The sequence below is a fragment of the Mirounga leonina genome, unplaced genomic scaffold, assembly GCF_011800145.1.
Source record: "Mirounga leonina isolate KUSES-001 unplaced genomic scaffold, KU_Mleo_1.0 Mir_125, whole genome shotgun sequence".
NCBI lineage: Eukaryota > Metazoa > Chordata > Mammalia > Carnivora > Phocidae > Mirounga > Mirounga leonina.
The window spans coordinates 8,410,829-8,435,550 of record NW_023270305.1 but is presented as its reverse complement, the minus strand read 5'-3'; the positions used below and the strand labels follow the sequence as shown (position 1 = coordinate 8,435,550).

The following is a 24,722-nucleotide window of genomic DNA, read 5'->3' as shown; positions in this document are numbered from 1 at the left end:
TGTTCCCTAAAAATATTACATGTTTGCCAGTATCAAACCCGTAAACTGGCATTCAGTAAATGTTGGATACATTGCTAAGTGTCCTGTCAATTCATTGGTCCTCTTGACGTTAGCTTTACCACCTCCACTAAGGCTGTTGCTGTCACTCCTGAATACTTTCTCTTTTAATAAACATACCTGAATGAGACTGTCCCCCTAATAGAATCAGAAAAAAATAGAAAGTATGTAGCAGATGTTAAGTGGGTAGAGGATTATAAGGACATTTGCTCTAAGTTACACACTGTTCCTTTTTATGATCTAATGGTAACTGACCTCATTTATCTATAAAATGTAAGTAACTTTTTTTTTGGGGGGGTGGGGTGGGGTGTGGGGTTTAGGTCCAGCAGTGGTTCCACCTCAGTATTATGGTGTTCCGTGGGGGGTGTATCCAGCCAATTTATTTCAGCAACAAGCTGCAGCTGCGGCAAACAACACAGCAAATCAGCAAGCAGCATCACAAGCTCAGCCTGGACAGCAACAGGTATAGGCCTGCCTTCATTAAATTAATACCTGGAGAGTCTCTGAAATTGCATGAGTTCCTTGTCAAGATCTGTGTCTTTTCATCATCTTCAATATGTAATATAGTACCTAGTATATAATTGATATACAAGTATTGATTACATTTTTTCTAATTATATGAATTTAAAGATTTGGATGTACTCCCATTTCTATGTTTCTGTTATTGAAACTCTTGAAATCTCTAGCAATTTTTAATTTTCTTTTCATGACCTCTTCAAGTGTGCTAATTTTCCTATCAAAGTAATTAACACTTCATTTTCTTCTGAGTATTTAAATTACTATTTTAAATATTAGTATATATCTGAGCAGAAAAAGATTAATTACTGGGTACTTTATATTTTTAAGCAAGATGAAAATATATTCACTAAACATTAGATTTAACTTCTTAAAATAGAAAATCTTTATTACAAAGCTGCCCCCCCCCCCCCCCAGCTTTCCTGGAACTATTTTAGTAATGTAGAAACACTATTGATGATTTCAGAATTCTGGTTGTCAATTTCTTCATATTTATACCAAAGAAGCAACTTAATTCCAAGAATAGTGTTACTTGACAACTAAATTTTGTTCTAAATTTCCTTTATATACTTGAATACTATATTGATGTTCTGTTGAAGCTGTCCTTTGGCTCAGTCCTTGTAGATTATACCACAGCATGATTTAATAAGTTCTTTTTTAACCTATATCTTCTTTGGGCAAACATGAAAATACCATACTACCTGAACAATACACACACCTACATGTGAGGCTTACTTACACAGGTGGTATTAACAGTGAATCCCCCTTGTCCTGAATTCCCCTCTCCAAATAAATTTCTCTTATTTTTAGTACTACATTGTTAACACAAATACTAGAAATAATTTTCCCCAAAGGCCTTCTAAAATTTCCATGTTACTTAATAATTGTTCTGGTTGTCAAGAGCCAGTGATTGTGTTTTTGATTTTAAGTATTTTATATTTTTTCATGCCAAATCAACATTTCATTGCACATAAATATGTTCAGAGAATATCCAGAGACTGTGTGTCATACGTAGAGAGTTGCCCGGGATAAATTTATTTATCTGTTACTTTATAATTTCATTTTTAAGGAAATCATTTGTCCTTTGTAGGTTCTTCGAGCCGGAGCAGGTCAGCGCCCTCTTACTCCCAATCAGGGCCAACAAGGGCAGCAGGCAGAGTCACTCGCAGCAGCAAATCCAACTTTGGCTTTTGGTCAGGGTCTTGCTACCGGCATGCCAGGTATATAGTTATGGTTAGTTAATTGTAGAAATTTGCATAGGTTTGAAATGTTAAATGTAGACACATTGGAGAGTGAAAAAACTCAAGAAATGTCTTTAGAGTCTTGCCTACCTTGCAATAAGTTATTTAGAACTCAGATGCCAATAGTTGAAATCAGTACTATTCGTGAGACTTAACATGAATGGCATACATGTACTAGAATTCTCAGTGCATCCATTTTTTCTTCTGTGTATGGCATCAACTGTGGCATTTTCCCAACCTAACATAGCCCAGAATTCTTGAAGGAGTATTTCAAGAAATAAAATCAGTTAGAGTTGGCATGTAAAGTAAAACTTCTGTTTGCCATTGCTGCCAAAGAAGGTCACTTCGTTAATATTCAGAAGTTTGCCGCTAAAATTTTCCAATTTGAACATTGTTCCTTTGTGTTCAGACCATTTATAGTATTTTAAACTGTTATTTATAACCTGAATAGTGTCTTTGAAATATGCCTTTGAAAGCCTAATACAAAGAAAATTATAAAGATTTCTTCCCATTACCACACTACAACTTTCAGAAAGGGCCAACAAAATACATTTTTTTGTGAAGTAGGTATTTATGAAACCAGATAGAAAATTACTACTTCAATAATAATGGAAGGAAGGTATTTTTCTTAATCTGATAAAAGCACTTGCTATGTTTATAAAGTGAAATTTAAAGCTGCATTTGAATATTAGTAGGTAATGGGTCACTTCCTATTCCTTCCTTCTCTCCACTCCTAAAGACTCATTCTCTTTTAAATATGCTGCTTTTTCATTTTTAGTACATGGGTAGTTATATAGATTGCTAATTAATGAAATGTGAGTTCCAGTTTCCATTTAATTGTAATGTAGTTACATTTTCTATTCATATCACTTCGGAAATGGGTTTAATGTACTGGAAAATAAGTGTAGTTGAGGGTTTCTTTTATGTGTTACGTGCTGCTGAATACTTCTGAAGTATGTTACTTTAAGGACTTCTCAATCGATTACATTCATTCTATTTTCTCTGAGATTCTGAGGTCTGATTTTATCATCTTGTGTAGCCCTCTGGATAAAGAGAAGATGTTAATACTGCAGTCCCTGAAGTACAAATAATAGAATGGAAGTGTTCTTGTCCTTTTTTTTTTTTTTTTTTTTTTAACCCCAGCCATGTACTTGCTTCGGGGAATCTGCTTTCCTGGAGCCATTGTGGATTAGAGACCTTTGAAAATGTACAGTGAAGCTGAAGTTACAGATGTGGAGGGACATGGAAACAAGGCTAAAGGGAACTGAGCTGAGAGTTTATGGAAGACACTGCTAAGACTACTCTGGGCTCCTCTTTCTACCCCTCACTTTTAAGCCCTGCCTCCATGATTCCTTTGCAGTAATCCTAATATTAACTCAGTAACAATTGCAAAGTATGACCTCCTCTCCTCCATTCTTATTTTTCTCAGTTCTTTATTGTGTTTCATCATATTGATGATGTCCAACTCTTCTACAACTGCTCTCTACCATTACATTACCTTCTGTGATCTTTTATTCTCCTGACTTTCCTTTCTCATGCTTTTTATCAAGTCTCCCTTTCCTCTGTGTATATCCTTAAAAATGAAAGATAGTCTGGCTTAGTGACTAGATGCTTTGGAGTCAAGTCTGCCTAATTGCTGTAGCACTTAGTCATGTGACCTTGGCCAAGTTACTTTCCTCTTTGAACTTAACTTCCAGTATTGGGACAATAGATACTTTACTTTTTTGTGGGGGAACGTCTGTCTACTTTTACCTTTTCAGCCATCATCCCTCTACCAGTAAACTAGAGTTTACATCTACATCTTGGATTCTTTGCTGAACACTTAACACATTTCTCCTTTTGTATAGGACATTACCGTGTGTGTTTCAGCCACTCTTCAAACTGAAGTGTCAAAAAATGAACTCTCTCCCACATTTACTTACCTTACTGTTTACTCTATTTCACTATTAATATTAATTCCACTATCCTCTTTTTTTCCAGTACCAAAATAGTTTTATTTTCAACATTTACTAAGTTTAAGTTGTGCTAATTTCTGATATATAAAAATGCGTATCCACTTAACTAGATATACACACATATAAATACATACCAACGTAATTCATATCCATAGTAATATTTTAAGTTTTATCTATACAATTAATTTCAATTCAGGTCAAATATTTCATCTTTTACGATAAACCTAATCTGTTCATGAGACTCTTCATTCCCTCTGAGGTAAGGAATATAATCCTGGGTAGAACTGGGATATGGTACTGCGATGGTCAGAGCTGCTCCTAGCCCATACAGGGTACCTTGGTACAACTTAGAAAAGAAGCCACATCGTCTGAGTAGGTATGGCCATATACCCATAAACTAAGCTTGGTGAGTGGAGCCTGACAGGATTTCAGCTCTCATTGGTTATCTCAGCCAGGTCCCCTTGTACAGGACACAGCCTGCATGTAGGAAGCCATCCTAGAGGGGGCTGCGCAGTGATGGTGCAAGCAGAAAGGAGTGATCAGGCCACCTTTGTACAGGTTTACTCCTTGCTCCAAAGACTGATCTAATTTGGCTGAGTTTGGTCAGATAGGGGGTCTCTTCTTCAAACCACTAATGCTAATTTAGTTCAGGAGAGCCGTCTCCTTGATGAAAGATCATTTTCATGCTTAAGTGTGCAAATGGCTGTGCCATATGCAAGTGGACTTTCAAGGTGTAGTCTTAAGAAAACAACCCAATGTCAATTCTTGACTGCTAAAAATTATGTTGTCCAGCTGGCTATAAGGGAGCTATGCAATTTCCCTCTTTTAAGTGTCTTTAGTCTTGAAGTACAAACTATAAGGAAGGCTTGTTCCAAAACTATTAAGATGAATTCATCACTTGGAGTGGGAGCTCAAACCACTGCTCTCGGAGCCTCGGCTTGGCCGCCTTTACCCAGGAATAGTCTGGACTGTCTGAGGGGAGGAAAGAGGGGCCAGCAAGCAATCTCTGTGTTGTGCCCTGGCCCCGGGCCCACGGGCCAGAGGACCAGGGCCATGGACGTCCCCATCTGCACACCTCAGCAAGGCAGATGCTTGCTTGGTACCACGCCCTCAAGGCTGTCCACTCTCCTCTTGAACTAGAAACTTTTGGTTTCAGCCTCTGTATCAGCTTCAGCTTTTGATTTTCTTCTGTGCTCCACATTCAGTAACTTGTCCGTTCTTTTTTTTTTTTTTTTTTTTAAGATTTTATTTATTTATTAGAGAGAGAGAGAAACAGCATGAGAGGGGAGAGGGTCAGAGGGAGAAGCAGGCTCCCCGCTGAGCCGGGAGCCCGATGTGGAACTTGATCCCAGGATTCCGGGATCATGACCTGAGCTGAAGGCAGTCGTTCAACCACCTGAACCACCCAGGCACCCAGTAACTTGTCCGTTCTTAATCATTCTGTCTCCTATTCATTTCTTTTCATCTCTGCTATTCTTGTTCAGCCTCTTCCTTACCCTCCCACTAACTCTGTCTGCCTCCAGTCTTTTCTATTCATCTTTTTATTCTCCTTTCATTTACCTTTCAAAAATACAGGTTAGTTTATACCATTCTGGTTCTTGATATTTTTAGTGATCTAATCCCAAACTATCTAATTGGTAGTATCCTTCTACATAACACACTAGATCATATACTGCCCCCCAAAAATACTTGTACTTTGATGCCTCTAGCCCTAGCTAATGACTTTTCACTTAGAATACCCTTTTGTACTTTATAAGCAAAATTGAGATATATAGAGTTTAACATTTTCCTTTTTTTAAACTAGCTTTATAAACATTTTGTAATTAGCTTTGCTTGTCATCCTTTAATATCCTTTCCATGATGCCTTCCCAATCTTTCTTTCCCAGTGCTTTTTCATCAATAATTATCCTTTCTTTTCCGTTCCTGTAGCACATAACTTGACCTGTCGTTAGTACTTCTGTCTGCCTTACATTTCATTTAGCTATTTGTGATTTATTTTCTCAATTCTGCACTTATTTTTTACCATGTTTAAAGGTAGAAAATGTCTTAAAATTAAAGTGGAACAGCTTTTTCTATTTCTCCCTGAACGGCAGTTAGTAGATCAGTGTCACGTCTTAAAACAAAGTGGCATCTTAGAATTAAGGAAATAATACATTACACACGCTACTAGATGGTACAGGTTTTTGGGGTGCCTGGGTGGCTCAGTCGTTAAGCGTCTGCCTTCGGCTCAGGTCATGATCCCGGGGTCCTGGGATCGAGCCCTGCATCGGGCTCCCTGCTCGGCTGGAAGCCTGCTTCTCCCTCCTGTACTCCCCCTGCTTGTGTTTCCTCTCTCGCTGTCTCTCACTCTGTCAAATAAATAAATAAAATCTTAAAAAAAAAAAAAAAAAAGGTACAGGTTTTGAGTATGGGGACCATGTCTTTTTTTTTTTTAAGCCCCTGGCTCTTTTCAGACTCTCAGTAGTAGAAAGATAAGTACAAATTAGCTTTTGAATTGAATGATCATGAAAATGCTAAAAATTAAGCTTGTGAACTACACCTAAGACAACAGAAGGGGAATATAAGAGGCTCAAATGCATACATTAGAAAATAAGTTTCTACTTAGGAACTAAGGAAGAGAAAAAACCCAAAGAATTGTAGAAGGAAACCAAATAATAAAGATGGGAGCTGATGTGAATGAAATAGATGGCAAACATACAATAAAAAGAGTCAGATTATCCCAAAAGTTATTTTCTTTGAAAGACTTAATAAAATTGATAAACCTCTGAGAGACTTACAAAAAAAGATTTAAAACAGGCATAAATAGCCAGTATGAGATAATCATTGGAAGCTATTAGGAACAATCTCATATTAACAAACGGGAAAATGTAGACAAAATGGACAAATAACTACTGAAAAATGTAACCAAACAGACTTGAGGATATATAGAAAATCTGAAGTCCATTACTATTAAGGAAATCAGTTAAGTAATCAAAAATTTTCCCCCACAAAAACTTTAGGCCAGCATAAAACTTCAGTGGTGAATACCAGGTATTTGAAGAGGAAATAATTTCAATTTTTAAAATTCTAGAGAATAGAAAAAGACAGTGTATGTCCCAAATAATTTTATGGGACTAGCAAAATCTAAATACTAAAACCTGTCACATTCAGTGCAATCCCTGTCAAAATCCCACCAGCATTTTTCACAAAGCTAGAACAGACAATCCTAAAATTTGTATGGAACCACAAAAGACCCCAAATAGTCACCATAGCTGGAGGCATCACAGTTCTGGACCTCGAGCTCTATTACAGAGTTACAGTCATCAAGACAGCATGGGACTGGCACAAAAACAGACACGTAGATCAATGGAACAGAATAGGGAGCCCAGAAATGGACCCTCAACTGTATGGTCAGCTCATTTTCAACAAAGCAAGAAAGAATATCCAGTGGAAAAAAGACAGTCTCTTCAACAAATGGTGTTGGGAAAATTGGACAGCCACATGCAGAAGAATGAAACTGGACCATTTTCTTACACCACACACAACATTAAATTCAAAATGGATGAACGACCTAAATGTGAGACAAGAAACAATTAAAATCCTGGAGAACACAACGGCAACCTCTTGAACATTAGCCATAGCAACTTCTTACTAGACAAATCTCCTGAGGTAAGGGGAAACAAAAGCAAAAATGAACTACTGGGACTTCATCAAGATAAAAAACTTCTGTATAGCAAAGGAAACAACAAAACTAAAAGGCAATCTTCAGAATGGGAGAAGATACATGCAAATGACATCTGATAAGGGGTTAGTATCTAAAATCTACAAAGAACTTAGAAAACTCAACACCCAGAAAAAACCAAATAGTCCACTCAAGAATGGGGCAGAAGACTTGAACAGACGTTTCTCCAAAGAAGACATACGGATGGCTATAACAGACACATGGAAAGCTACTCAACATCACTCGGCATCAGGGAAATACAAATCAAAACTACAGTGAGATACCACCTCACACCTGTCAGAATGGCTAAATTTAACAATACAGGAAACAACAGATCTTGGCGAAGATGCTGAGAAAGGGGAACTCTCTTACACTGCTGGTGGGAATGCAAACTTGTGCAGCCACTGTGGAAAACAGTATGGAGGTTCCTCAAAAAGTTAAAAATACAACTACCCTGTGATCCTATAATTGTACTGACGAGGTATTTGCCCAGTGGATACAACAATACTGATTCGAAGGGTACGTGCACCCCAGTGTTTATAGCAGCAGTATCAACAATAGCCAAACTATGGAAAGAGCCCAAATGTCCATTGACTGATGAATGAATAAAGAAGAATGGCTTCTACTCAGCCATTAGAAAGAATTAAATCTTGCCATTTGCAGTGATGTGGATGGAGCTAGAATGTATTATGCTAAGTGAAATAAGTCAGCCAGAGAAAGACAAATACCATATGATACATTCATATGTGGAATTTAAGAAACAAAACAGATGAATGTAGGGGAAAGGGAAAAAAAGAGAGAGGCAAACCATAAGAGAGACTCTTATGGATAGAGAGCAAGCTGATTGAGGGTGGGTGGAGGAATGGGTATTAAGGAGGGCACTTGTGATGAGCACTGGGTGTTGTATATAAGTGATGAATCACTAAATTCTCCTGAAAACCAGTATTACACTATATGTTAACTGGAATGAATCTATTTATTTATTTTTAAAGATTTTCTTTATTTGATCGAGACAGACACATGAGAGAGAGAACACAAGCAGGGGGAGTGGGAGAGGGAGAAGCAGGCTTCCCACTGAACAGGGAGCTGGATGCAGGGCTCGATTCCAGGACCCTGGGATCATGACTTAAGCCGAAGGCAGATGCTTAAAGACTGAGCCACCCAGGCGCCCCACTAACTGGAATTTAAATAAAAACTTGAAACTTTAAAAAAAAAAAAAGAAACTTCAATATTAAGAAATAGAAATAAAGGGCACCTGGGTGGCTCAGTTGGTTAAGCGACTGCCTTCGGCTCAGGTCATGATCCTGGAGTCCCGGGATCGTGTCCCGCATCGGGCTCCCTGCTCGGCGGGGAGTCTGCTTCTCCCTCTCACCCTCCCCCCTCTCATGCTCTCTTTCTCTATCTCATTCTCTCTCAAATAAATAAATAAAATCTTTAAAAAAAAAAAAAAAAGAAATAGAAATAAAAACGTCTAAATTTACATCGATTAGAAAGTCAAAATTATTCTACTGTAATCCTTCTTAGTCTTCATCTCTTTGTAAAATCCGCTTTCAGATTACAAATCCTTAGAAATATCCAAGTATTTTTGAGGGGCGCCTGGGTGATTCAGTTGGTTAAGCGTCTGCCTTTGGCTCAGGTCATGATCCCAGGGTCCTTAGCAGGGATCCTGCTTCTCCCTTTGCCTGCCACTCCCCCCTTCTTTGCGTGCTCTCTCTCTGTCTCTCCGTGTGTCTGTCAAATAAATAAAATCTTAAATAAACTTCTAAAAAACCACCAGTGTCCAAATATTTTTTAAAACAAAGTTAATATGTTGCATTTAGAAAATAATGTAAAACCTGTCAGGGACCGTGTATAGATAAGGAAAATTACAGGCCAATCACACAAATACGGATTTAGAAATCCTAGATTATATATTAGCAAGCCAGATCTAGCAGTATATAAGCAGGATAATATATGATGAACAAGTTGGTTTTATCCCTAGAATTCAAGAAGAACTTCAGGAAGTCACATAGTGTAATTTTCCACATTAAAAGATTAAAAGAAAGCAATCACAAGAACTTAAAGCCTCTTTGGCAAGTTAGGATTAGAAGATAATATGCTAAAGGGGGAATTGACAGCCTCCCCCCAATGGATAACAAACTACCTCTTTATGGGAAATATTGAAAGTTTTAAGACTGGGAACAAGACAGGGATTTTTATTTACACTTCAGCATGTTAGATACCCTGGCCAGTCTATAACATTAGAGAGAAATGAGAAAATTCTGTAAAGAAGAACTAAAAACGTCATGAAAAAATATGATTGTATATTAAATGAATCTGTAGATAAAGTATTAGAATTAAAATGTTCTTGTTAAGGTTTTTGGATATGAAAATCAATTTAAAAATCTTTTCTGTTAACAGGATACTGTTTGAAAATGAAACTTTAAAGATTTTTAATTTATTTGAGAGAGAGTGAGTAAGAGAGAGAGAGCATGAGGGGGTTGTGAGGGAGGAGCAGAGGGAAAGGGAGAAGCAGACTCCCTGCTGAGCAGGGAGCCAGATGTGGGGCTTGATCCCAGGACTTGGAGATCATGACCTGAGCCGAAGGCTGATGCTTAACCATCTGTGCCAACCAGGTGCCCTTGAAATTGAAAAATTTTAAAGCTAGTGACTTAGTAGTAGCAAGTACCTACGACTAAATTAAAAAAAATTATGCATGATTTCTGTGGGAAGCAGGTTTGCTTAGACATAAAGGAGACCTAAACAGAGACACCTCTGGACAAGTAGGTATTTTAAATATGTCACTTCTCCCTATTAAATGCATTAAAGGAGACCTAAACAGAGATACCTCTGGACAAGTAGGTATTTTAAATATGTCACTTCTCCCCCTATTAACCTGTAGTTTCAGTCATTCACAATCAGAATTGCTAATACATTCTTCCTATGGTATTTTGACAGCTGATAGGAAAATTTAATGAAAATACAAAGGGTCAATCAAGATTAAGCCACAACACTCCTAACAAAAATAAGTAAAAGGACTTGCTCTATTCTGAATTACTCTGGAGTCAGACTTACTCTAAAGCTGCAGTTAAATTACTGCATGGAGAGAGAAACAGACCAGTGTAACAGAATAGAGACCCCAAAGAAATGGACAGCGAATAGCAAAGAAACCCTACAAAGCTGTAAGGAGGGGAATGACTTGTTTTACAAGAAAGATGAAATGAAATTGGTTGTTTTGGAAACAAGATGAAACTGAACCCTAGCCCTGCCTTGTGTTCAATAACCAACTCCATTTGGATTTTTAGACCTAAATATGAGAAGTGGAATTTTAAAGCTATTATAATACAGGGACATTTTGTTACAAAATAAAGGAAATAATAAATTTGATACCATCACCCCAAACGTCACCATAAAGAGAGTAGAAGGTCAGGCTAGGAATGGAAGAAGATATTTGCTATATATTAAAATAGTGAAAGACTTAGATACAACATAAAGAATTCTAAACTAGTAAGATAAGGCAGCCCAGTAGGAAAATGGGTAAAAGACTTGAAAAAGCCTCTTCGAAGAGAAAAATCCAAACGCCCAATTTGCATATGAAAAGATGCTCAGCCTCCTTAGTATGGGGAAAAAATCAAAACCACAACAGATTACTTCTGCTTATCTTTCAGATTAGCCAGATTTAAAAGTCTGAGAATTAAAGACTTAACTAAAGTCACAGAGCAGTTGAAACTATTACCAAAGTAGCAAGAGTGTAAATGTGCACAATCATGTCAACTCCTTAGATATATACCTTGGAGTAGAGAAATCTGCACACTTAACATACCAAGATACGTGTACCAGAATGTTTATAGCAGTACTATTGGCAGTGTCCCCCAATGGTGTAAATGTGGAACAGATAAATGCATTGTGGTATCATTCCATTGAGGTGCAGTAATGGAAATGTATATGTACATGTACATGTAAATGTACAATAATGGAAATGTATATCTGTATACAACCACACGAATGAATCATACATGCAAATTTTTAAGTAACCCAAAACAAAAATGATGGTTAAGGAGGGATGCATTTATGGGTAGTAGAGTAGTATGTAACACAAAGAGGAGATTGTGGTAGAGCAGGGACCTATGAGAGGTAGGGTTCTGGGCAGTGGTTCTATTTCTTAACTTGGATGGTGGTTATAGTTTTTTTGGTTGTAGGCATTATATTGTACTTTTGGGTTTTGTACTCTTTTTTTTTTTTTTTAAGAGTTTGTTTATTTGACAGAGACACAGTGAGAGAGGGAACACAAGCAGAGGGAGTGGGAGAGGGAGAAGCAGGCCTTCTGCCGAGCAGGGAGCCTGATGCGGGGCTCGATCCCAGGCCCCTGGAATCATGACCTGAGCCAAAAGCAGATGCTTAATAACTAAGCCACCCAGGCGCCCCAGGTTTTGTACTCTTATGTGTTTTATTTCACAACAACAGTAAATTTTTAAACACAAAGTATTGTGCTTTGCTTAATAAGAGTACATTTTCTGTACTTTAAATAAGAAATTAACTCTCAGCATCCTCTTTCTCCCCTCTGGCCCTTTTTACAGCAGAACTCCTCAGAAGCATTGTCTGTACTTGTTTGTGGTTCTTCCATTCTTGACTCAATTCACCACAGTTTGGCTTTCATCCCTTACCATAATGACTTCCATGTTGCTAAACCTATTGGTCAGTTCTCAACTCTTCTTAATAGCTTTTAGCAGCATTTGACATTGTTGATCACTTAGCCTTCATTGAAATTCTTTTTTCTTTGGCCTGCAACACACCACATTGTTCTCATTTTCTTTCTTCTTACCGGCTATTCCTTCATAATTTCTTCCCTGGTTCCTTCTCTCTCCAACCTCTTAATCTGAAGTTCTCTGTCCATAGATCCCTTTTTAATTTTCTTGGTGATTTCATCCTTTATAGCTCCAGCTTGGACCTCTCTTCTGAAGTCAAGACTTTTATGTTCTATTTTGACATCTCCAGTTGGATATCTAATAATCTCTTCTCAGATTTATCACATTCATTCCGTGAGGAGAGGGCTTGAAAGCTCTGCCTTCCCGCCTAGATTTTGCCCTATATGTCTCTTTATTTGGCTGGTCCTCCTAATTTATATCCATTTATAACAAAACTGTAATTGCAAAACAGAATTACGTATTTAATTAAAAACCTTTGCATATGGGGGCACCTGGGTGGCTCAGTTGGTTAAGCAACTGCCTTCGGCTCAGGTCATGATCCTGGAGTCCCTGGATCGAGTCCCGCATCGGGCTCCCTGCTTGGCAGGCAGTCTGCTTCTCCCTCTGACCCTTCCCCGTCTCATGTGCTTTCTCTCTCTCTCATTCTCTCTCTCTCAAATAAATAAATAAAATATTTAAAAACAAAACAAAACAAAAAAAACCTTTGCATATGAAAGTGTTGGCCCTAGTGGTGAATGTAGTGTTTAAACTTAAAACTATCAGAGGTTGCCAGTGCCTTTTTGCAAATGGTTGTCAGGCTGCTGAACCTGAGTCCTTGTCACTGTATAAGACAGCCTTTCTCAACCTGACTTCTGGGAGGGGAGCTTTCCTGCATTGAAGTATCTCCTGTATGTAGTTAACTCCTCTCCTATGCATCTGGAGTGGTACTTGTTTTATAGTATCCTTGGGAGAATTGGCAAAATAGTCACTTTTCTGTTCACAGTAGTTACTTTCTGTTCTGTGGTTAAGATAAGGAATCCCCACTGAAAAAGGCTGCTAAGATACAAACTTCATTCTCCTGTAGTTCTGAATAGTGCAGATTGTCACCTGTCTTGTGCTTAAGGCTATGATAAAAACTAATGCTTGCGTGATTTTTATTCAAACTTTAGCTTGAGAACCTTTACAAAAAGAGTTACCTTAATGATTTTTAAAGTATCTGTTTACATCATGACTTAAGTTTTTAAATGGATGCTTACAAATGAAAATCTAAGGGAATGCTGGTAATGAAGCACTTGGTTTAGAACTTATTAAAATTGCCTAATCAACAATTCTTAGAGCGTTCTATCTCACATGCCTTAGTCTTTCCAATCTCCTCTCAGAACTAATAGGTAATATTTTTCAAATATCAGTGCTTGATAGCCTATAGTTTCTATATCAAAGAAGGTACCTTGTTTTTCTGTGGTCTGTAAGTGGAAGGCAGCTCTTAAAATTTAGAGAAAACAATTTTACCTACACTCTATTACATTTCCATATATTTAGTAAGTAATATCTTCTCATATGTGTTTGTTTTTCATATCATAACTAATGATTTTATATTAACAGTATACAGTTATCTTTTCTGGTTGATAAAAACAAATGTAGGGGGAAATAAACATGCATGTTCCTATAATAAATGTTTTCATTAGTAAACATTTATTTTAATATTATCTAGGCTATCAAGTACTAGCTCCAACTGCCTATTATGATCAGACTGGTGCCTTAGTGGTTGGCCCTGGAGCAAGAACTGGCCTTGGAGCTCCAGTTCGTTTAATGGCTCCAACACCTGTTTTAATTAGTTCAGCAGCAGCACAAGCTGGTAAGTGTAACTGATGTTTTCAGGGATAATATTTTTCTGGTGTTCTTTGAGATAATTTAAAAATAAATAGTCTTTTGAGTAGTTTCAAGAAGTATCTGAAATTTATTTTCCAGCAGCGGCAGCAGCAGCTGGAGGGACTGCAACCAGTCTCACAGGCGGCACAAACGGTCTCTTTCGGCCAGTTGGCACTCAGCCACCACAGCAGCAGCCGCCGCCGCCAAGCACCAATCTGCAGTCTAATTCGTTTTACGGGAGCTCTTCTTTGACTAGTAGCTCCCAGAGCAGTTCTTTATTTTCTCACGGACCCGGCCAACCTGGAAGTACATCTCTTGGCTTTGGCAGCAGTAGCTCTTTGGGTGCTGCTATAGGCTCCGCCCTCAGTGGATTTGGTTCATCAGGTAAGTTGCCTTTTAAGATGAGTGTACTCTGCTAAGTGGACATGAGGTATATGTATATTTTTAATAATAAACATTAATAAATAGCTTGTAGCATAGAAAAGACAGGAATAAAATACTGGTTTATTAGTTTAATTCTGTGCCAAAAAAACTACCTTCTGCAAATCTTTAAGTATTTATGAATGTATTTATGAATGTTTAGCTCATTTCAAACAGCCCATCTTTTACCCAGATATAGTACATTTTCCCCTGGCTTTAAGAATTTTTGTTTTAGTAAGGTTTGTTTGGAGCAATATATTTTATACTAATTACTAGCTCTTCCTTATTCTTTATATAATAATGATTAAGGAAGTAAATATTTTGCCATCTTAAATTTCTGGTATTTTAAAATAATTGTCTTTGTGTGCTTATCAGATATTCTTATTAAATGCTAGTGGTTCGTTACGGTTTTTTAGTTGGTATGATACATAAAAATAAAATACAATGAAATGTTCTAAACAGAAGCCCCTAGGAAACTACCAATGTGCTTATCTTTTAGACTAAATAATTTAGCCTTTATCACTAAAAATTCATCTAAAAGGATGTTTCTTCTCATATCCTGGTTTTATGTAGAATACTTAACAAATTTAAATTTGAAGTAAGCTTCACAAAATAATTTACCCACAACAGACTAATTCTGTAACTGAGGAATGACTAGGTGAAGTCAGAAGAGGCCCACATTGACTCCCTATTGATACACCTTGTGGTATCATTCTTTGAGGTTTCCATAGTATTCAGGAAACATTAGAGGAAAAATAACTTACCCTAGTTCTATTGGTACAGTTAATTGGCAGCCTTTTCTTCCTGAGGGGCAGGGCAATTTATTCAGACCTCAGGAGATTTTCTATTTCTGTAAAGTTCTAGAATCTTTAATACCTGCTTCTCATCGATTTTCCCACCACCTTAAAATACTATATGCTTTTCTGGTGTGGAAAATGGCAAAACTAATATGGGCCAGTTGTTATTAAATATGTTTGCCTGTTTTCTAAGAAAGGATCTTCTGAACTTTCAACACATAAGAGGAATGGTCTAAAACAGCTATAAACTTTTAGATGCAGAATGCTTTTTTTGTTATAATGAAGTACAATAGGGAAATAATCACAGTTGTAGAAACAAAGTTACCTAAAGAATGGGCACAAGAACTTCTGAGGGAAAATCAGGTGAACATGTAGACTCTTCAGTCTTTTAATTTTTCTACTTGAGTTTTTCATTTCTTTTGGATTTCAGTATTTTTATTTCTACCCAAGCACTCCCACAGGACTCATTTTTTATTTCTGATACAGTTGACAAGCATTTTCTCCCCCATAATCTAACATGCTGAAGAAAACTGAAAGAACATAAAACTTAAAAGATAAACTTTGTAGAAATAACTAGTTTCTAAACTAGAGATTATAGACTGTAAATAATTCAGGAAAAAACAAGAGACGAGCTTTGATAAATCTCCTATTCCCTTTTCTAATAAAACATGTCACTGATGGTCTGGAATAGATTTGTAGGTCCCCTTATCCAGTTCTTTCAAATTCCCATTTGTCTCTTAGTTGTTAAGGTCCTTTCCCCCAGCATTCAGGAACTGGTTGGCATGAACATTTTGTTCCCTACAAATATTTCCTGCAGATGCCTCTTTCCCAAAAACTGATCTTCTTCATGCCTCCCTTATTTTTAATCATTGCTTATGCAATTCTGACTACCAATCTGGGTGCCTCTGTTTACCTTGCTTCAGAGGGCATTAGCAGTTGCCACTCCTGGATGCCAGTACATAGCCTGTCATCTTCCCCTTCCTCTTGGACATTTTGTGAGAGTTATTCAAGTGCCGCACGTGTGTACTCTTAAAACAGGTCTACCCGCTGCCATTTCAGCATTATGGCAATTCCATGCCTCTGTGAAATCTAAAACGATAGTATGGTTATGTGCACATATACAAACACAGAATCAGACACACAATCATTCTCTTACCTATATGATGAAATTATTAACACTTATCAGTGTTAAATACCCCAGCTTATAACACAGTTGCTAGGAAGCTTAGCCATTATAATATAGTAACTAAATCATTCTTTCTATGACCCATTATTTAGAAAGTGTTGGAAGTTTGTAATTTAACATTTTATGCACAGTTGACAAATTAGTGACTTCACTGTTGGTCTAGCCTTTTAGATATTTTAGGTATACTTTGTTTCATATTTCATAGTCACACTGTTGGAGATAATTTAGGCATATAGTAAAAGTTAAAGGAGCCAGATTTTAGGTTTAAAATAAAACTATTTCTGAATTACTTTTAAATGTTTGGCTTGGCTTTTCCCTTTTGCAGGAAAATAATATTGCATGTATCAAAACTGTGGGGTTTTTTGGTTATTTGCCAGGGGAATGACAGTGCTACTGCTCTCGTTAGAGAGCTGTTGTCTTTTTCTTTGTCAGTTAAATTGTTTTCTGAAATAAATAGGAATTTTAATTGTAGCCATGTTCTAGAACAATCACTTTGACAGTGTCCTTTTAAATTAGCATAGTTAATGTAGCATATGTTGACAATTTTGCCAAAAGCAACTCAAAGAAGAAATATTTATTACATTAGTGTTTATATTTGGTTTTGCTATTAAAATGCATATAGCTTTATAGTATTTCCCTGTTACGATATCTTAAAATGTACAATTTTTAGTAAAACATGATTAGTCTTTCAGAAACCACACTGGCTGGTATAAAAGGTTGACTTGTGTTTTAATATTTTGCCCCATACAGTTGTGTGAGCCTGGTATTTTTCTTTTATAAGAATCTTGAATTTGGCAATACCAATGTAATTGTTTTCTATCTGTATTATAAGCTTAACTTGGTCTACCCATCATGTGCTCTGCTTAATTTTTCTCTTAATTTTTTCATTATACCCTAATGACCTACTTAAAATTGACTTACGATTAGAAAACCAAGACCTAGTAGAAACTTTAAAAATTCTCTTGAAAAATGTTACCATATTGGTCCGAATACAGAGCTTGTTCTTTAAAAACTTGACAAGAAACATATGAAATTCCTTTAGGTGTAAAAGGCATTCAGTTAAAAAACAAAAAAAAGGCCAGCGTTTAGAAATAGGAAAGAAGTACTTGAAAATGTGGCTGCTGAGACTTCAGAATTGGGAGTTTTGAACAGCCCTTTTAAACACTTGGTAAAGAATTTGATTATCCGATGTGTCGATTAAAGATCTTGGGTTATTTTTTTGAGCATGCATCAGTACATGGTAATGAGATTCTACCATTGTTTTATGATTTTGTGGAGTACAAAAGGAAAAAAGGACTAGAAGGTTGAATTTGGGATTAAGTAAAAAGAATTTAGTATGTAGTTCAGTAAGAGATATATGATGAGAGAATTGTATATTATCTAAGAAAAAAAAAGGCTTATCAGTCTTCACTTGAGTAAGGGCCTTGTAAAACCGGTAGTAGAAGTTTAGGAATGGACGATCCCAAGGGGTAAGTGAAAGCATGTCTTTGGTGTGGTAACAGTAATGAGAGCTATTAATTTTCTAAAAGGACGGTTAGTTTTTCATATCTATTTTGTAACTTAGTTGTTGAAGGACAGGGAGAATGTGTAATGTGAAAAATACTGAGAAGTTAGTTGTCATCTCTTTTTCACAACTGACTGATATTCGGGCCAATATGGACTTAAAGGACTATGGTTTGAAAACAAGCCAGAAGCAAAATTAAATGTGAATGGTGAAGGAAATGTATTATTAATCTATTTATCAGGGTAATCCTTTCTTGGCATTGAGTTGAAGTCTAAGAACCTGATTCCAGAGATTAGGACACTACCAAAATTTAACCTTATTGGAATTTAATCTCTAGCGTCTCCTAAAGCCGACACCTTACAATTCCAGGGTTTATAAATCATACCAGGGTATTAAAGCACAGTAATCATATGTGTCAGTGGTAAATATGTGTGAAATAATAAACATACGAGTGCTCTGTTAAGTATTTGGTTACTTTATTGGGGTGCATTTATACCCTTTTATGATTAATAAGTTAGTTTATATAGTTATCACAGTAATTATCTCCTCCATAATGTTTCTAAAAATAATTATTGTGATCACTTCTGTTATTTCCCAGCAAGAGTTGGGGATAGGTTTTATTCAGTTAACACATGTATGTAATTAGGGTTTTTTTTATTTCTTCTTCAGTTGGCAGTTCTGCAAGTAGTAGTGCCACAAGGAGAGAGTCTCTATCTACTAGCTCTGACTTGTACAAAAGATCTAGTAGCAGCCTAGCACCCATAGGGCAACCATTTTACAATAGTCTGGGATTTTCCTCCTCTCCAAGTCCAATAGGCATGCCTCTGCCAAGCCAAACTCCAGGACATTCACTTACGCCACCGCCATCACTTTCATCACATGGATCCTCATCCAGTTTGCATTTAGGTAAAAAAAAAAAACCAAAACCCTTTTTATTTGTATGTGTACATGTAAGTGTGTTTGTGTGTGTGTTTATAATATATGTAAAATATTTAATGTTGGATAAAACATGCCAAATTGCTTTTGCTTTTAGATATTAGCCTTTTGAAAAAGTTCTACTTTCGTGAAAATTCAAAGTGAGGGTCTAATGTACAGTAAGGTAAAGACCCCTATTATATCTTATGTTTCTTTTATGAAATACAGTGGTGTGTTTTTTCTTGTCTGTGCTTTTGATTTGTGTGTGTTTTAGATCATCTGAAAAGTCAACTGTTTAAACCTGATAGTAAAAGAAATTTCACTGTTGCAAGTTTTTGCACACCTAAAGGAAAACATTAGTCACATAGTTACTGAAATTCAAATAATGTAGATTAGTACAATGGTTTTTGCTTTGGCCTTTGAGTGCCTGGCCATTTTCTCAAAGGTTGTATCAGGGTATATGAACTTAGTATGTTTATGAGTTAGAGTCTTATGGGTTTGGTCCATATACTCTTACTTTTGAGTATGTCGTTAGTTTAAGAAAAAAAATGTTTTAGGCTTTTTATACCCTTAAATTTGGAGCATTTAGAACTTTGTTTCTATCTGTATGTTAAAATTGCCCCCCACCCCAAGATGATTGAGATGGTGGTTACCCTTTTCCCTCTCCAGGAAGTATTTATTCATGTAGTTAACAGAGTATTTTTAAGAGATTTTGGATATCAGAGGCTGTGTATGAATCCCTGTCTCTTCAAGGAAAGTTATTTGATTAAAATTAGATTTTGAATTTTTGTAACTTTAGTAAACTCAAAACTGAGATTCTTTTTTTTTTTGATTTTTTATGTGCTTGGAAAGATTTAAATCAGCTTGTGATTTAAAAAGTAATGTTGGCTGTTGTTAGCAAATATAAGTTAGTGATTATATTTGACCTCCCCCCCCGTCATAAGGGTATAGCAATTTTTTCCTCAAGTTCATTAATACGTAAGTGTCCATGTAACAAAAGGATCTTTTGCAGTGATCATTGTTTAGATATATGTCATTGTGAAGTGGCCTAGAGTTTTAAAGGCCGGTCCTGTGCCCCAAATTCTGGGTCCTTGCTCTTTTGTAGATATTAAATATATACAACTATTAATTTTATTTGGATGGGGTCCTAAGATCTCCTATACAGCACTATTTGTGTAAACTTAATTAGTTTGTAGCCTGACACCTTTGTTCATTTATCATCTTTTCTTGGTCATAGGAGCTGCTCAGTTCCTGATCGCTATTATATCTACTCAGACCCACTCACTCCCACCACCCCCATGTAAGACATGCCTTTGAAACTTTGAAATGGACACAAAAACTTGGAACATAACAAGCCTAAGAATAGGTCTTTCATAATAGTTTTGTGTTTTATTTGTTAAAAATTCTATTTGTCATGTCCTGTCCTTACATAGGTAAGTTCCAGATCAGATTCCTGTCAACTGTTACTGCTTATGTTGTGCTTTAGAGCCTGTAAAAATGGCATTAATTATTTTACATAGCTTGCTTAGAAATTAGACATAAATGACTTTTTAGATGTATCTATAATTAAACAGCAATCAAGATATTTTTCTTCAGACTGTAAAGAACCCAGCTGTGTAGATGCTTAGCGAAGAAATTCTTGTCAGTTATGAGAAATAATCATCATTTGGGCCAGCATTTCTGCATTACAGGCTGATACTCTTGTACCCAAAGTTAAACCCCTTAGTTTAGCTTCAGCTGGAAATCTGATATTTTAATACACCTCTGATTAGAATTATCTGTAGATGACTTTCTTTTGTGATCTCCCAATTTCCGTTAGTTTTAGCTATAGTAAGACTGGCAATGTTGTTAACAAGGACCATATATATAGACCCTGCCAGGTTGGAATAATTTAATAGATTTCATAAATTTGCTCTTTACATAGTGTTCATGGAAGTAATCTATTCTTTGCTTTCATCTGATTAAGTCACAATACAAGACTTACATGCTCTCTGGTCTAAGAAAATAATTGTATATCCTTTAGGTGATTTCTTCATGAATCAAGTTAACAAGGCAGATGATTTAGAAAATACCTATGGAAATGAATTTGCATATCCATTTTTAGAAATAATCTTACTCAGTAGCTCACATATTAAGAATAGAATATCCTGAGATATAGGAGTTAGTTCTCAGTTTCATTTTAATTGGTTGGAATTAATTAGTTCCAGGTTATTGTCTTGTGAGATTTTCAGACAGGTAACCATTATAATTACTGATAGGCCCTCCTGATACCTGTATTCTAAAAGTATTGAATGACACACTTTTTTTTTTTTAAACCAGCTCTCCCATTGCTAGTTATTTGATTCATAGAAAGGGCCTCCTAGCAACATTGTGTGCTTCTGTCTTTCCAAAAAAGATGTTTTGTTTTTTTAAAATAGTTGTCATTTTGATCACATAAGTATTTTCAGCTTATGACTACTATTCACTTTTTCATTAAAGAACAAGTATTTCAATTGATAGGTTTTGGTTGTTCATTTTTTAATTATTTTTTTTTTTTAAGATTTTATTTACTTGACACAGAGGGGGGATAGAGCAAGCACAAGCAGGAGGAGGGGCAGAGGGAGAGGGAGAAGCAGACTCCCCACCGAGCAGGGAGTCTGATGTGGAACTCAATCCCAGGACTCTGGGATCATGACCTCAGCCAAAGGCAGCCACTTAACCGACTGAGCCATCCAGGCGCCCTGTTCATTTTTTTATAAGCTAAAATACTCCTGGTTTGCAACCTTGTTGCATTTTAATGAAGCCAGGAACATGAAAAAATTTTATTCCTCCATTTCCTAGGACAAAATTTCCAAGAGATAAAATTCCTTTTTAAAAACAATTACAACCACAATATCATCATATCTTTTAAAATCAGTAATTTCTCATTTTTCTATTTTCCCTAATTGACTTAAATGTCTTTTTATGGGTCCTTATAAGGCCCCATACATTGCATTTGTTTGATAAGCCCTTTAATCTGGAGCCATTTCCCTTTCCTCTGTTTTTTCTTTCATTTCTTTATTGAAGAAACTTTGTCCTGTTGAATTTCCAACATTCCTAACTTTGCTGACCGCTCCCCCATGGTAGTATTTAATGTGTTCCTCTATTTCCTGTAATTCTTGTAAAATGTAATTAAATCTAGAGGCCTGGTCTTACTGTTTGTTTTTTGCTGTTTTTGGCAAAATGGTTTCTGTATTCTTTCTGTTGCACCATATCAGAAGACATGTCTCTGGTTGTCTCCACTGTGAACTTGTCAGCCCGATTTACCTAATGGCGTGCAGCCTTAATCGTTGTCTATTTTTCCAGAGGTTGCAAAGTGGTGAAACTCTAATTTTCTCATACCTTCAGCATTTATTAGCTGGAAGTTTTCTATAAAAAGGAACTTTGCATCAGTTGTGAGGTTACCCTGGTATATAGTTCATATAGGAGTCAGGAGAATGCTTGATTTCTTTATTTTCTAACTTCGAGAATTAACTTCTGAGAATGAGTTGATGGCCTAGCAATTTCTGTATGTAACCCGTGTTCTTTTAATCATCGTTAACCTGTAAATTGATGACTTTTTAAGGGTAGTTTATAGGTTTTAGTCCATTGCAGTCTGAGAGACATCAATCTTATACCTTTTTTTGATCCTAAAATTTTTACCATCTGGGGTGCTTGGGTGGCTCAGTCAGTTAAGCATCTGCCTTCAGCTCAGGTCATGATCCCAGGGTCCTGGGATTGGGCCCCATGTCAGGTTCAGTAGGGAGTCTTCTTTTCCCTCTCCTTCTGCTCCTCCTCCCACTTGTGTTCTTTCGCTCGCCTGCTATTTCTCTCTCAAATAATTAAATAAAATCTTTTTTAAAAAATGTACCATCTTTGGCCATTTGGAGCCCTTACAATTAGCTCCCGTTTGACTACAGCTTTTTAAAAGCACTTAAATACTGGGAATTAGAAATAGTGGGAAAGAACAAGGAAAGAGAAGAAATTTAAAATTAATGGTTTTTATCTTGAAATGCAAAGAACAATGCCATATTCTGTGCTTCAGGTTTAAGTGTTCAACATTAAGTGAATTATTTTTTCATGTTTTCTTGATCTGTAGAGATGGGGGGGAAAATCTACCTGCAGTTGTTTCTTTAATCATTCTCTCTCATAGAAGTCAGTATCTTATTTTGAGGTACTTCATCTCTGTGGAAAAAAATCATTAAATATTTCCAGTATTATTTTCTTCTCCTTGGAGTTAGCTAACAAATTCTTTCCTTTTCTATTTTTCCTTTTTTTAGTAAACTTCTAAAATGTGTTAGTGATTTCTGATTTACTCTAATCTTTATGCTCATAGTAATCAGATTGATACGCAATTTCCTGGGTATAAAGCAACATTCTGTGTTTTTATTTAACTTAGGACTTGACAAACTGATGGCTTATTATTTGGATCTCTTCATTTTTGAACTGGCTTGTTTTTCTTAAGAACAGGGTACTAAAAAGTGTAATTCAAGCTTTGAGCTTAGTGAAATTAGTTTATTAAATAAAGGTGGCTGTCAGTTCTGACAATTCATTAATGTCTTATATTCAGTAATTAAATTCAGTACTTGAGCTTGTTAAGGATTAGAAGATTTTTATAACCTATTTTCTCTCTCTTAATTTTATTTGAGAGAGAAAGCGAGCAAGAGCAGGGGGACAGGGAGGGGGAGAGAAAAAGGGAGAAGCAGACTCTCCACTGAGCAGGGAGCCCAACATGGGGCTCGATCCCAGGACCCTGAGCTATGACCTGAGCCAAAGGCAGACGCCTAACTGACTGAGCCACCCAGGCGTCCCACCTATATTCTCCTCTAATTGCAGAAAATTTTTTATTAAAAATAGGCAGAATAAAATTTAAGATAATTTTTTCCTATTAAGTACAGGTTAACATCTATTAAAATTGCTAAACTTCGGCAGATTTTTGTCATCTCCTTCTCTTAGAATGAAATGTTTAAAAATTAAAACAAGTATGACCAAATTGGTTGTAAGGCGATGTGTGGTTTTTCTAAGTGTCCTATGTGGTCCTTAAAGCAGAAAACAGTATAAATTGTTTTGAAGCTTTCATTAAAAGTACTATTATCCTTTAAGTAATAGGTTCCCTATAATTGAATAGCATTTGAATAGTTTTCTAAATCATCTTCATATTCATTATTTCATTTCACCTTAATTCTTAATGTAGACTGGTTGAGCGATATGGCCATTAAAGATAAGAAAAGTGTAGGTCTTAGGCGCCCAAGAGATTTGCCCAAACCAGTAAATGATGGAATTGACGATAGAATACCACTAGACTCCTGATACTATCCTTGATTTTTCTGTTATGCTATGCTATAATAAACTGAACAGTTTTACAAAGTGTATAAATAACAGTATTCTAATCAGCCTCCAAGTCTGGTACCTCAACAATGGCATAGGTTATATTTTTTTTTAAGTTCTATATAAGATTACTAAACTTCTAGATCCCTTTCTTTCTCATTTTAATTATTCTTTTTTTTTTTTTTAAGTTTTTTTTTTTTTTTTTTTTTTTTTTTTTTAAAAAGAGAGCACATGAGAGAAGGGAGGGTTAGAGGGAGAAGCAGAGTCCCTGCTGAGCAGGGAGCCTGATGTGGGACTGGATCCTGGGACTCCAGGATTATGACCTGAGCCAAAGGCAGTCGCCTAACCGACTGAGCCACCCAGGCGCCCTCATTTTAGTTATTCTTGAGAAAGTCCAAATATATTATCTACTCCATGAAATAAGAATAATATGTGTTAATCATAAGTCAGGCAACTCAGGAACTGGCTATAGGACAGCATTTCCAGCTCTCAACAGAATATTATTTATAGGTTCTCGTGGAGATGTTAAAGCACTGCTTCACAGCCTTTGGTGTGTCTAAAGGGCCTTTATTT

General features: G+C 36.3%; 1 protein-coding gene across 7 annotated transcripts in view; it reads left to right on the top strand.

Moving 5' to 3' along the window:
- PUM2 (pumilio RNA binding family member 2) overlaps window positions 1-24,722 on the top strand; it is a 101,273-nt gene that overhangs the window by 50,581 nt on the left and 25,970 nt on the right. For 3 of the 7 annotated variants that reach the window (XM_035000649.1, XM_035000650.1, XM_035000655.1), the window contains 5 exons: window positions 378-520; window positions 1,664-1,793; window positions 13,845-13,988; window positions 14,102-14,386; window positions 18,579-18,815. In XM_035000649.1, coding sequence (XP_034856540.1) covers window positions 378-520; window positions 1,664-1,793; window positions 13,845-13,988; window positions 14,102-14,386; window positions 18,579-18,815 — 939 coding nt within the window. The remainder of the gene's footprint in view (window positions 1-377; window positions 521-1,663; window positions 1,794-13,844; window positions 13,989-14,101; window positions 14,387-18,578; window positions 18,816-24,722) is intronic. The other 4 variants (XM_035000651.1, XM_035000652.1, XM_035000653.1 and 1 more) reach the window with 2 other exon arrangements.